At 50.4% G+C, this 12,879-nt stretch overlaps 1 protein-coding gene across 1 annotated transcript in view; it reads right to left on the reverse strand.

Annotated features, from left to right (window-relative positions):
• Positions 1-5,225: 5,225 nt before the first annotated feature.
• Positions 5,226-12,879, reverse strand: part of JAG1 (jagged canonical Notch ligand 1) — a 40,685-nt gene continuing 33,031 nt past the window's right edge. Inside the window, exons 19-26 of the mRNA XM_004697829.3 lie at positions 12,571-12,598; positions 11,920-12,005; positions 10,496-10,609; positions 9,123-9,232; positions 8,800-9,033; positions 8,459-8,590; positions 8,082-8,232; positions 5,226-7,246 (exon numbers count right to left, since the gene is read on the reverse strand). Coding sequence (XP_004697886.2) covers positions 6,789-7,246; positions 8,082-8,232; positions 8,459-8,590; positions 8,800-9,033; positions 9,123-9,232; positions 10,496-10,609; positions 11,920-12,005; positions 12,571-12,598 — 1,313 coding nt within the window. The 3' untranslated portion in view covers positions 5,226-6,788. The remainder of the gene's footprint in view (positions 7,247-8,081; positions 8,233-8,458; positions 8,591-8,799; positions 9,034-9,122; positions 9,233-10,495; positions 10,610-11,919; positions 12,006-12,570; positions 12,599-12,879) is intronic.

The following is a 12,879-nucleotide window of genomic DNA, read 5'->3' on the forward strand; positions in this document are numbered from 1 at the left end:
GAATGCAGGCGCCTCTGCAAAAGGCCTTCCTCTGTGCACGGAGAAGCTGAAAGTGACAGACTACTGGCCGATGAGACCGGGTGTGAAGGAGAACATTCTGGGGGAAACGTTCCGACTCTTGCTAATTGTGCTGCAGCCAAGATGGAACTGAGACAGACGCCTAGATACGACAAAGGTGAAGTTCGCTTGTGTTTTGAAAATCGGGTCTATTGTAATGTTGCTTGTCATCCCTGACCGAGCAGTCGGAGGCTCCGAGAGGAAGTCTAAGTCGGAGGTCTGAGTGGGCCTTCCCTTGGCCTCGGAGACACGTTTCCCTTCCTCTTGTGCAAACTCTCTGCTTTTAAGGAGCTCTGGTGGGGAAGAGAGAGAGAGTGTGTGTGTGTGTGTGTTGTAACTACAAACTCAGCAGTTCCAACCTACCTACAGCTCCGAGGGAGAACGTTGAGGCATCTCCTCCCTTAAAGATGCACAGCCTTGGCAGACCTCTATAGGGCTGCTATGGGGGGTGGAATCAACTCAATGGCAGTGTTTGGGGCATATCTTATTTCATATTTACGCTGTTCCTTTCTGCTTGATGCCTTGAATTCTTTCCAAAACGACTCCTCAAAGCCCTCACTGTAAAGCCAGAGTCCCCTGAGGGCGTCCGACTGTTAGGGTCCTGCACTTGCAGGCTTTACATTTCTGGCTCCTGCCAGATGACCCCCTAGTAATTCCACATGGCTGCCCCACCCCATAGGAAACGATTGCATAAGATTTAATTCTGACCTGCCCTGACATGATGAACAGGTTAAAGATGACTTGTGGGATGTTTCTAATCCATTGGTGCCGGCTGGGGAGGGCACGGAGGAGTTACCCTTTTGGGGTGCTGGGTACAGGGAGCAAAGTTGCCCACAGGCAGTGCCAGGGACTCCCAGATAAGTCAATGCTGGCCCGGCCACACAGAAGCGGTGAGCTTCATCACATCGAAGCAGTGCAGTTTTCAGGCAGAACCTGGATGTAACTTGCCAGGGGCAGCAGAAGTGGCTGGGGACCGTGGGCAAGGCCCGAGCACGTCTTGGCCACGGAGAGCGCAAAAGCAAGGGCTTCCAGGGTGCACGCTGTGGGCACACGTGCAGGGGAGAGTAAGGGTGCAGAGGCCCACGGGTTTCCTTTCTGAACCTCTTTTCATTCCATTTGCTTTAGGACTCTGTGAAGGCACCGCTAAAAAGGAAATCTGAAACCACCGAGAACAAAGGAACAGCCGACAAAGGGCTTAGTCGGCCTTTGGTTTGGAGAACATCACTTGCTCCTGGATGTATAAAAAGGCCACTTTCTAGGCAAAACTGGAAAGAAAGCAAAGCCCAATCAGCAACCCTGTCCTCCCTCTGCACAGACCCCACCGCCTCCCCGTGTTCAGGGCAGACATGCTAATGTTCCAGTGCTTCACCTCTGAACACCACGCCAGGCCCAGGATCCCAGGTGTAACCTCACCAGTTCCCCCAAGAGAAAGCACATTCAGCTCGGAAAGCAGGAGTCTCAATGCCAGGGCCAGACTGTTGCTGCCTCTGTATAGCCTCGGGCAAGTCCGGAACCTTGCCGCCCCCACCCCCTAGACCTCAGTTTCTCTTCCTGGGCAAGGAATGAGGGTTGGGAACTTTGATCCGCAAGGCCTCCGATTACTTGATCATCCCACGAGTCTGAGATGAAGGCTTTTCAACCACACATTTCTCAGCAAGGATGAAATAAAGCAGCTCTCCCCTCCCGGGTGCACGCCAGAGGGGCATGCCGTTGGGTCGCCTGAGTAGTCATTAGGCAGCCAGCTGCAAACTTGTGTTTTCCTCAGGGATCACGGAGGAGCCCTCCAGCCCTGCGGGGAGGGAGAGCGTCTCTTTCAAACAAAGCTGCCACTTGCACTGCCGGCATCTGCTGGCTGTTGTCCGGCGAATTCAACACCCGGTGCTCTGCTGCGGGCAAGTCCCTGTTCAAGGTTCTTACTGGGTTTAAGAGCCTTGCCTCTCCAAGTTAATTTTCCCCGACGTGTCTATCACAGGTTAATACTGGACTCCGGGATAATGATACATAATTTGAGACTTGTAAAAGCTGCGTTGGACATGAAAGAAACACACTCTATGCCAGGAAGGTTGTGCCAGCCTGCAAAAGTACCCTGGGTATCCCGTCGACTGTCCACAGCCAGGAGCCACGCTCTTGACACATTTCTGAAGGTGCCACACAGGCATCCTGAGCCCTCGGCTGCCGGGCAGTGGGACCGGCCCGCCACCACGTGCTCTTCCCTTTCTTGGGACCACCCCTGCACGGCAACTGCCCCTAAAGGGAAATGCGCTCTTTTCACTGGATCAAGAAACATTGCATGGATTTAAAGTGATGCAACAAGATTGCCCTAATGGTTTCTAAACTGGGCTTTTAAGACTTCTGGGGCCAGGCTGGTGAAGAACTGCCTCAGGGCACCTTCTCCCTCAGTGTGCCAGGCTGGTTGTTGGCATTGCTGGAAGCTGACATAGCTGGAGCCAGGATGTTTAGCTGCTTGTGGGGTGGGGGGAAAATGTTAAGAAAAATAATTGTTGTTTTTGCAAACTATCTATTTAAAAACAGAACCTCAGGAAACAGATTTCTGTCCCCAGGCTTGGATGAATCAGAGTCTACAAAGTATAAATACACATTAGCAGGAGGAGGGTGCCCATCTCCCGTCTGCTTGCACGCCTTCCCAGAGCAGGGACCTCGGAACGGTTTCTCATTCCCAGTAGAAGGAAGAAAAAGATCCGCAGTCAAATCGGAAATGACGGGGCACGGCTTGGCCTCCGTTTCAAGCTGTTATTAGAATCTCAGTTTGTAGTAGGCCTTTCTTTGATCTTTAAAGGCTGGCTGGTCTTCAGCTACGCAACTGCCCACTTTTAGACAGACAGGTGTCCGGCTGCTTAGGAAGGTGGGAAAACCCATCCACAGGTTCTCTGCTCAGAAAAATTACTATGTAATTTTGACTCATCTGACCCTCCGATCAACTAATAAATACGAAACGTGTTGACCGCAACCTGCTTACAGGGCAGTGTAATTATTTTCTTTAAAAAATGATGTCAGGTGGCCATTGAGCAACAAACTGGCTTCGAGGCTACTTAATTCAGTTTAATAGGGAGGGAAAACACTGTAATTAATGAAGAGCTTATCCTTCAGTACGTTAGCAGGGTTGTTCACAAATGTCCGTGTACTGAAGCAGGCTGGTGGAGAGGTGGGGTTGAAATGGGGATTCCCAGGCCAGGATCTGGCAGATCTGGTCTGTCTGGTGGCTCTTGGGTTGGGCCTGGGGGGATCTACACTTAAGAGAACCTTTCTTGCAAGTTCTACTTCCAATCATTACTCCATCTCCAACGACCTCTTCTACCTCAGACCCACTTGGCTTTTAGTCAATGAAGATGATACAACGCGCCCCCCCCACCCCACCCCGAGTCTACATCATCTAAATCTAAAACCTCAAGGCAGATTAGAATCTCACTACCCACCCTAAAATAGCAGGCAAGATTCTGGTCTGAGCCATGTTTTCTTTATTTTGTCTGCGGTCCCTTTAGAGCCCAGAACATTCGTGGGGAAGGAGAGTGAAGGCACGAAGCCCTTTACCTCTCTCGGATGACAGCCAGGACTACACTGCCTGCTTCCTTCTCTCGGGAGACAGAGAGGAGCCACCCTTTGCAGTTACTGTCCGGGAAGCCTGGCCCAGATGAGCCTGGTCTTTATGTTCGCACTGCCCAAAAGGTCCCAGGCAGGTGGTCTGGTAAGTCAACACATTTGAATCTCAAGATCACTTCCCTCCTGGAATAAGCATCACAGAGGTTCGTTAAATAAACTTTTTTCCCCCTTTTGGCAGCTACTCAGATTCTGGGGTCCTGCACAAGCCAAGTTTACAAATCACGGGAGCTAGGTGCTGCTTGAGGGCAGCATTTGAACTCAGACTGTCCCGACGGGTTGGATCTGCCCCAGAAGAAGCCATTGCCACGCTGACCCCACCCTGTGTGCACCAGCAGAGACCAGAGAAAGTACTGCATTCCACGAGGGCAGGGAGATGTCACGGGAACTCAGGCTTACCACGGCCCAGGGCCTCTGGGCAGCCGCTGCAACAAGCCAGAGACCATTGTTGGCCCCTCAAGGCTGTCACGAACTGACTCCCTGGTTGGCTCATGCCCAGGGATAGAGGGAGATTCAAAACCTGAAAGCCTTGCTTACAAAACGCCTATCAGAGAACACAATTCCTAGGCTGGTACAAAAAGGGAAAAATCGTTTTCCAAGACACACCTGTCAGCTTATCCTCCCCATTCCAAGTTTGCTGATGAAGCATTTGCCATGGAAACCAGAGGTGGGCGGACAGGCCCGGATGCTGAAGAGGAGACTCAGGCTCTGGCTTCCTAACCAGCAGCAGGGAACCAGCAGGTGACCCCTTTCTGCAGCAGCTGGAAACCATTCAGGCACTTGTCACACACAACTCAGCCTTCACTGTAGATGGGCCAGAGACAAAGCTACCCACACAACCCTTCTTGGCGGGGCTGGGCCCAGAGATTCTTCAAACACCCAGCCAGTAAGAATCACAACTCTCCTGCCCTTCCCTCAGTGCCCGACTCTGGGACCTCACAGGCAGCCAGACACCCAGCACCCGTGGCCACCATGTGGGGACCTTCCACACACTTCCCTGCCTCCCTGGGAACAAGGTGATGAGCAGATGGGTCCCAACACCAGCAGCATGGGCCTACCCTCTGTAGAGCGAGGAACAGTGAACCCTGGGGACCTCAGCATGCACGCAAGCTGCGAGGGCATGGCCTGCACATAAGGATCAATCCAGGTAAAGCCTCATTCACGTCATCCCCAAGCCCAGTGCCCAACTCCTGCGAGCCCTGTTTAAGTGTGGTGGGCATTTTCTCCGAGGGCGCTGGAACAATTCTCTGCTATGCTACAAACCATTAATCCAGTTGTGTTTATTCAAGCCGTATTCACACTTGCTGCTGAATAACCCCTTTTTAAGTGTTACAGAACAGCTAAACAAGGGGAGCTAGGCCCCCTGGGGTCAGGACTCTCTGCCCCGCCACCCCATTTCTGAGAACTTCAAATGCATTTTGTGGCATAAAAGGCCTTTCAGTGATTCCTTAAGTCCCCTTGTGAAGCCCTCACCCATCACCCCTCGATGACCAGCGACGTGGCAAAGGCACAGCCAAGCACAACTGCTGCAGCTCAGGAATCCACACTATTCCTTGTTTTCATACAAAAAATTTAATAAATATTTTTCAAAATTTATTGCCAGGAACAACACATCAGAGATGCATTTTTCTGTTCATTTAACACTAATAGGACAATACAAAGTTATCTTCATGGTCTCAACGGGGAACCAAAGAGATTACTCTGTTTTATAAGCCTTTTTGATCTTAAACATCATAATAGCACTTCGATTTCCTCACGTAAGGCGGGCAGTGTAATCTATGGCCAATCTAAACAGTGATCTTACTGGACATTTTACGGTTCAAGTATTCAACTAGCTTATTAGAATACTCCCTAAATGCGGTAGATAACAACAAAAATAAATCAAATCTACAGGTGGTTCAGCATTACATACGAATGGTGAAAAGAAATCAGAATTTACAACATAAGATTGGTGTGCTTCCAAAGTCACGGAATTTATCAGTTGATATTTTTAATGATATTCAACCATTCACATTTTGGCTACATTAAGTCATCGTTCACCTGTGTCCCTCGTGCTGCAGCAGCTCACCTGCCTGCCTCTGTTCGAGTCCAAAGCAGAAAAACAAAGCAAAACAACCTCTCTAGACTAATTCTCAAACTGCCTCAGTCAGTCCTTAAAACGTGTCTTTAAAGTGATGCTATAGAAGGTGTTTTAAACATCTGACGTCGTACAAATAATTGAAAAAAACCATCAGTATTCAGGCACAGAAGCCATCCTATTGTTTTAAAAATAAACTTTTCCAAACACCTTAAATTTTGGCTTATAGGCAACATGTAATAAGAAAAAAAGTTCAAATTAAAAAAAGCTAGAAGCTTACAACACTATCAAAAACCTTCAACTCTAAACACGTCCATATAAATAAAAAGGAATGATGTTTTAAGGCTCTCGATTATTAAGTTAATAAATCAAATATACACAGTGATTAATAAAAAAGAATTATTTACATAACTATACAAAAAATTCTACTTTTGACACATTTTTCCTCTTTAAATTCTTCATTTTACCAGCAACTGCTGACATCAAAGTCCCCCCACCCCCACCAAAAAAAAAAAAAAATACAATAAAAAAAATAAATAATAAACTCATTTGTGATAGTTGCTGTGGTTCTGAGCTGCAAGGCACTTTCAAATACAGAACTACTTGTACGTCATCATAAAACCAATATACAAAAACAACTCAAGAGTCAATAAATATAAATAAAAACTATTCTCCGAGGACCGCGTCACCATCAGGACCCCTGGCAGAAGTGCAGCTCAAGGACTATGGGCGAGACGTCTCCGGGCGGCCCAGGCCCTGGCGCAAAAGTCGGCTGCAGGGGAGCCTGCACGCGGGCCCGGGGACTGGATTGCATAGATGTGAAATGCAGCACACTTGGGATTTCCAGCCAGCCACAGATAAAACTACCCTTGCTGCCAGTGTGAGCCAGCTTGTCAGAACTTAAATTAACACAGGGTTCCAAGTCCGAACAACAGCCTCAGACTCAAACGTGACACCACCGCTTCAAGAACTATAAGCCCGAGTGCCTTTCCACACTACCGAAGGGTGGCGTCCGCGAGGCGGCAGCACCGTTTGTCTGCTATACGATGTACTCCATCCGGTTCAAGCTTTGGGCACTCTCCAGGTCCCTGTTGTCCTGTTTGTTTGTCCAGTTTGGGTGCTTTGTCGGTGTGCTGTTGGGGGGCTTCTCCTCTCTGTCTACCAGGGTGTACGCCGGCTGCTTGGCAAACCGGGCTCTCTGCTGGTGCTTGTCCATGTCGTCCTCTTCCACTTCCGAATTGTGTGTCCTTATCTTGGACATCTTGGAGTTCTTGTTCTCGTAATCCTTGCCGGGCACTGTGTTGGCCCCGTGCTTCTCAATGGGGTTCTTGATCTGGTTCAGCTGCTCGCGTACGTTGTTGGTGGTGTTGTCCTCCGAGGCCGAGTGAGTGTGGCTGCTCGGCTTCCGTCGCTTCCGCACACACCAGTAGAAGGCCGTCAGCAAGCAACAGACCCACGCTACGGTTAAGATGGAGCTCAGCAAGGGAACCAGGAAATCTGTAAGGCAGGCACGAAACCAATGAACTCGCCAAATGAAAACAACAAACCCGAAACACACCACAGGATCAAAAGCATACCGACAGTGGTTGCCCTGTCCTTAGTCCCCAAAAGGGGCACCTTGGGGACAAGTCCCTTTTCACAACCACATGTTGTCAATTCACAGCTTGATAAGCAATGGCTGGTTTGGGGTCCTTGGAGACCTTGACTCTGCTCCCTGGAGAGGCCGAGTGGAGCAGTGGCTCCTACACCCTGATTCCGTGTGGGAAGAGCAGTGTCTGGGTGCGACAAGGGGCGGCTGACGAGTCAGGGCGCGCATGAGAAGATCGGAATTCCAGAGTTACCAGAATCCTGATGCAAGTGACTCACGGTTAGACTAGACGCCCAGCGTCTCACCTGACTTGTATAGCAGGAGGCAAGAGAGTCACCAGGGGAGTCGGAAAGCCCTGCGGGGCTGAGAGACCAGTGGCTGTCCCCTGATGCCAAAGGCTCTCTGGCCTCAGGTGGTCTCCAGCTCAAGGCACTGTCGCACTCGGCCCTGTGGCTTCAGGATGGACTGAGAAGCAGTACAGTTCCCGCAGGGCAGCCTGCTCCCAGGATGACCAAAAGGTTATTGGGAGGAAGAGAGAGAGGTCACCTCTAGCCCCCATCAGCCCTATAATCTTGGTCAAACTGGCTGGTCTAGGATTTTCTCACCCATTACGTGGAGGGCTCCCCCTGAAGGAGGACTTGGCAGCAGAGTTCTCGACCTCAACCGTGTGGTAAGATAGGCTTGAGAGAGTCATCCCAGAAAAGGGCCCCGTCCATGCGTCCATGCTCACTTCGTGACACGCACCTGTTTTGTTCTTCGCGGGGCGCCTCTGCACTCTCACTTCTGCGACAGCAGCAATCAGCGAGCTGTTCCCATCACGTTTACTAACGAGATCTATGATTTTGTCCGTGATATCTTTGATAGGGTTTCCATCATCCCGTATGTCCTCAGCAGACTGGAAAGGAGAGAGCCAGGGGGCTTGAGGGTCAGCAGGCCAACTGCCCAGTACCCTTTACTCAAGATGTCTCGACACTATGTGGGCCCAAGGCTCATTTGTTTTAATTCTGCCGATTTTTAAGGCTCTTTAAGCTATCTGCTCAACTTTGAGACTAGCTAAGTTGCTGAGCAGCCCCCCCACCCCACCCGTGATTGTACATTGGGTGGACAGGTTTTATACTTACAATGGCCACATGAATTTCATTGCTGGCTGAGGGGGAAGGCTCACAAGCTATGTAGATTGAATATTCAGCAGAAACATTCTTCAAAATATTCAGATTCCGTAATTCACTGCAAATGTGTTCAGTGGTAAGACCCTAAAACAAATTTTAGAAGTCCACGCACGTAAGAATATTGCAAACACCACCACACCCAAAGCTCAATGTTTCCCTTGAAATTAGGCTAAATGCAAGCCCTGCTTTCAGAGGAGACAGGGGTGGGAACAAGCTCCTTGCTTGTGACACCCGCTTCAAAATGTACACACATGCGCCTACCCTTCCGAAAATTAGAGAAGACAGTTCCATACCGGTGACATCATCTCCTTGTTGAAGGTGAAGGTGATGTTTGCACAGTTATCCTGGTAATAAGAGTCAAAGGTGCACTTGGTCTTCACTGGCTGGAGGCCGGATGACCGGCATTCCCCGACACCAGTGCAGGGACGCACAAAACACTGGTCGTCCAGGATGGGGATGCAGCTCTGCCCACCAGGGCACTCGCTGTGCCCTTTGTGCAGCAGGCATGGCCGAGGGCCACACCAGACCTGAGGACAGACAGACAAACAGGGCTTAGAAAAAGCACCACCAGCAATCCTTAACCCCTGGAGGCCTGGGCAGCCCTGGCACACCTCACCTTCGAGCAGGCGATCCTTCCATTCAGGCACTGGCAGGTATTGCAGTCGTCGTCCCACTTGGCCCCGTCTGGTATCAAGCTCCCCATGGTGACGCAAGGTCTCCTGGAAACTAATGGGTGGAGTTGTGTGAATGCCAGGAGTTTCCTTTTCGGCAGAGCCAATCGCTGTCCTCGCCTCTTCACTCCCTCCCTGTTAGGAGATGGTGGCACCTGTGCCCTAGGCCATGTGACAACATACTTTCTCTCCCAGGTGGGCAGCACCATCTCCTCCCTGCTGATTTATGTTTGACCACATGGCTTGCTTTGGCCACTGCAATGTTAGCAGATGACCTATGCCAGAGACTTCAACTGGGGTTTTCACAGTTGAATTTGGCCTCCTGCACATTTTCCATGTGCCAATAGAAGAACATGCCTCAGATACAGACACTGGTCCTGGAAAGAGGTGGAGGCACTTAGAACAACCCTGAACACAACCCAAAGCACAATCACTCTAAAGAAGAGCCAGCTGCCATCCAGCCATCCTGACTCATGAGGGGCAGCCCCGTGGGCCAGAGTAGCACTGTGCTCCAGTGGGTTTCCAATGGCTGATGCTTCAGCAATCGATCACCAGGGCCTTTTCTTCCAGGGTACCTCTGGGTGGATCTGAACCCCCAACCTTCCAGTTAAAAGCCAAGTGCCATTCCCTGTCTGCACTACCCAGGCTTTTCCACTAAATAACTCGACCCACCCAATTAAAAATAAATGTGTATTGTAAGCCACTGGGTTTGGGGATGTTTGTTACACAGCATGATGGCAACAATCGCTGACTGAAAACAAGAGGCCGGTCAACAGCCACCCTGACTTAAGGGATCACAGTACCGCCACAGACATAACAGAACGGCCCCTTCAATTTCCAAAGCTGGAAAGCCTTACAGAAGCAGAGCGCCTTATCTTTCTCCCATGGGGTGGCTGGTCGCACTGCTCTTGTTGGTTAGCAACTGACTGCGTAACTCAGATTGCTGTGAGTCAGAGCCGACTCAATGACAGCAAGTTTGGTATGGGGTTTTTGTCTTTAGGAGAAAAAGCCCTGGTGGCAGTGGGTTACACATTGAACTGCTAACCACAAGGTCACGCGCTTGTTCTGTAGGAGAACGAGGAGGCCCGTCTGCTCCTAGAGACTTACAAGTCTTGGGAAGTCAAAGGCACGGGGAGGCTCCGAGTCAGAATCAGCTCAATGGCAGCGGGTTGCGTTCATCCTGAGGAGACTCTCATCTCAAGCCCTGGCTGCTGCTAAACTGTCCCCTCTCCGAGCACAGCACCCATTGGTGAAAGGTCCCCACTGCAAGGTCTGTTCACCATGGAGGCCCAGGGGCAGCTAGGCCCCCGCCACTTACCTTCCTGGCACTCGGCCCCGCCGTGGCCTGGTGGACAAACACACCGGTAGCCATTGATCTCATCCACACAGGTGGCCCCGAAGGCGCAAGGGGAGGATTGGCATTCATTGATGTCTGGGGGAAATGGAGTTCAAGTTCAGGTTCCAAGGGGAGGCACTAATGTTTGTTAGCATATATATATATATATATATCTCTATATAAAAACATTTTTTAATCACTGACATACACGTACAGAAAAGCTTACAAGTTTTAAGTATAAGCTCCATGAACTCACGGAACCAACCGGCAACCAAACAGCGATATCAACCTCTCAATAAAGTCTCCACTCTGCTCACCCCCTCCACCAGGATCACGGCCATCCCACTGCCTTGGACAGGCGGCCAGTTTTAATTCAGCTCATTTTTCTGACAGTGCAATTTTGAGCAAAAGCCCATCAAGTCTTTCTGCAAAGGCCCAGATAGTATCTTGGGGTTTGTGGGCCGGTGGGTGTTCGTCACACCTCTTCAACTCTGTCCTCCAAGCACGGATGCCTGCCGCCGTAGATGGATGTGAGCGAGGGCGGCATGCTTCAATAAAACTAGTGTGCACCGGGATTCAGCCCCAGGTTCTACAGTGCCAACCCGAGTTAGAAACATGAGCCAAATCCAACCTACCCACATCTAGTGCAGACATCCAGTAGAGCCCAGACTTGGAGATTTCCCACACCAGGAAAAGTCCAAACAAGTTAGGGGCAAGTATGTGTGCATATCCCCCATCCTCCGCAAAACACAAAAACAAAAAAAAAAACCCACAACAACAATCAAATAATATGAGGGGGTTTCAAAAAGTTCCTGGAAAATTCCCATTATCTTTTAATTCAATCTTTCCACAAAACACTGAAACCTCCCTCATAGCACCACTCTATGGCTTTTTGTAGAAGAGAGACAGGGAAAAAGAAAAATATTGAAAATAAAGAACAAAGCTATAAATTTGAACTGTACTGCCCATCTCTATAGCCCCCTTTGGTTTTAATCAGGTTTCCGGGACCTGATAAAACCTGTCTCCACCCAGTCCTGGAAAGACAGCCTGGTCCCCTTCTGGGCAAGTTAGCCCTGCCCCAGACCAGTGTACCTGTGGCAAATGCCTGCCTGCCATCGATTTCCTGTTAGTCATGGGCAATGCTCACATGCCCCGTGAGGATGCGTGTGGATGAATCGTCAGTTCCACAACCAAAGACCCAGGAGTGCAGAGCCAGCCACTCCACCATCACCAGGTACCTGGGAGGAGCCTGCAAAGGGGCATCTTAATCCCAGCTGGAGGCAGGAGATTAGCAGCTCTCTCAGCACTACTTAAAAGGAAACTGTGGCCTTAATTGCTTTTAAGGATGAAAAAGGTCTCAAACGGAAGGGGGGGGGGCGTGGGGAGAGAGAGCAAGCCTTCCTTACTTATTCTGCAGTCAGGCCCGGCGAAACCTGGGGCACATTCACAGCGGTACCAGTTGTCTCCATCCACGCACGTCCCACTGTTGTAACTGAGCAGAAAGCAAAGATCCGTGTTAGCTACCCACCTCCCAATTCGAGCCGTCAAGCATCTCGAGTGCCCACAGCACCACTGACCATCCGAGGTGGCTCTCACCCTCACTCCTCCTGCCTTGGCCTGGGGGGCTTGTATGGCAACCTTTACAAGAGCAGTCATAGCCTCATCTTTCTCCCACGAAGGGGCTGGCAGGTGCGACCCTTGGCTGACCTTGTCGTTAGCAGCCCAGCACATATCTGATGGGGCTGTCCTGGGCCATCCCAGAATTAGAGACCCTGATTCTATAGTTCCAGGTAGCAGCTCAGGCCCTGGGACTTTTAAAAGTTCCCCAGATGGTTCAAGAGTGCTATCAAGGTTGCAAGTCACCGCTGAAAAGAAGGCACTGCTCGGCCAAACAAAGCGCTCCCCACCCTCTACAGAATCTGCATCATCTGGGAGCGTTTTAGATATGCAGGGTTTTGAGAAGCCCCAGCCAAAGCTACTGAATGAGAACCTGCATTTGAAACCAGCTCCCCAGTGATTCCCGGGCTAGCCAGTCTGAAAAGTGCGGGCATCCTTACCAGGGGTGAGGACTGCAGTCGTTGGTATCTGGGGGAAAAGAGAACCAAAGAAAAATGGATTAATGAGGCCTTCAACAGGGAGGGACCGGGCGTATCAGACCTCACCCACCCCACGCTGCCTCTTCAGTGACCCTTAGGACAGAGGGTAGCTATAGGTTTCTTTCTGGGAGCAGCCAGTCTCCATCTTTCTCTGTGGAGCAGCTGATTGGCTTTAAACTGCTGACTTGGCAGTTGGCAACCCAACACTTAACCCGCGCCAGTCTCAGCCCTCAGCAACAAGCCCACTTGTGTCCGGTCACACTCAAATGA

This window comes from Echinops telfairi, unplaced genomic scaffold (assembly GCF_000313985.2).
Source record: "Echinops telfairi isolate 266 unplaced genomic scaffold, ASM31398v2 ScPeMD7_5592;HRSCAF=6446, whole genome shotgun sequence".
NCBI lineage: Eukaryota > Metazoa > Chordata > Mammalia > Afrosoricida > Tenrecidae > Echinops > Echinops telfairi.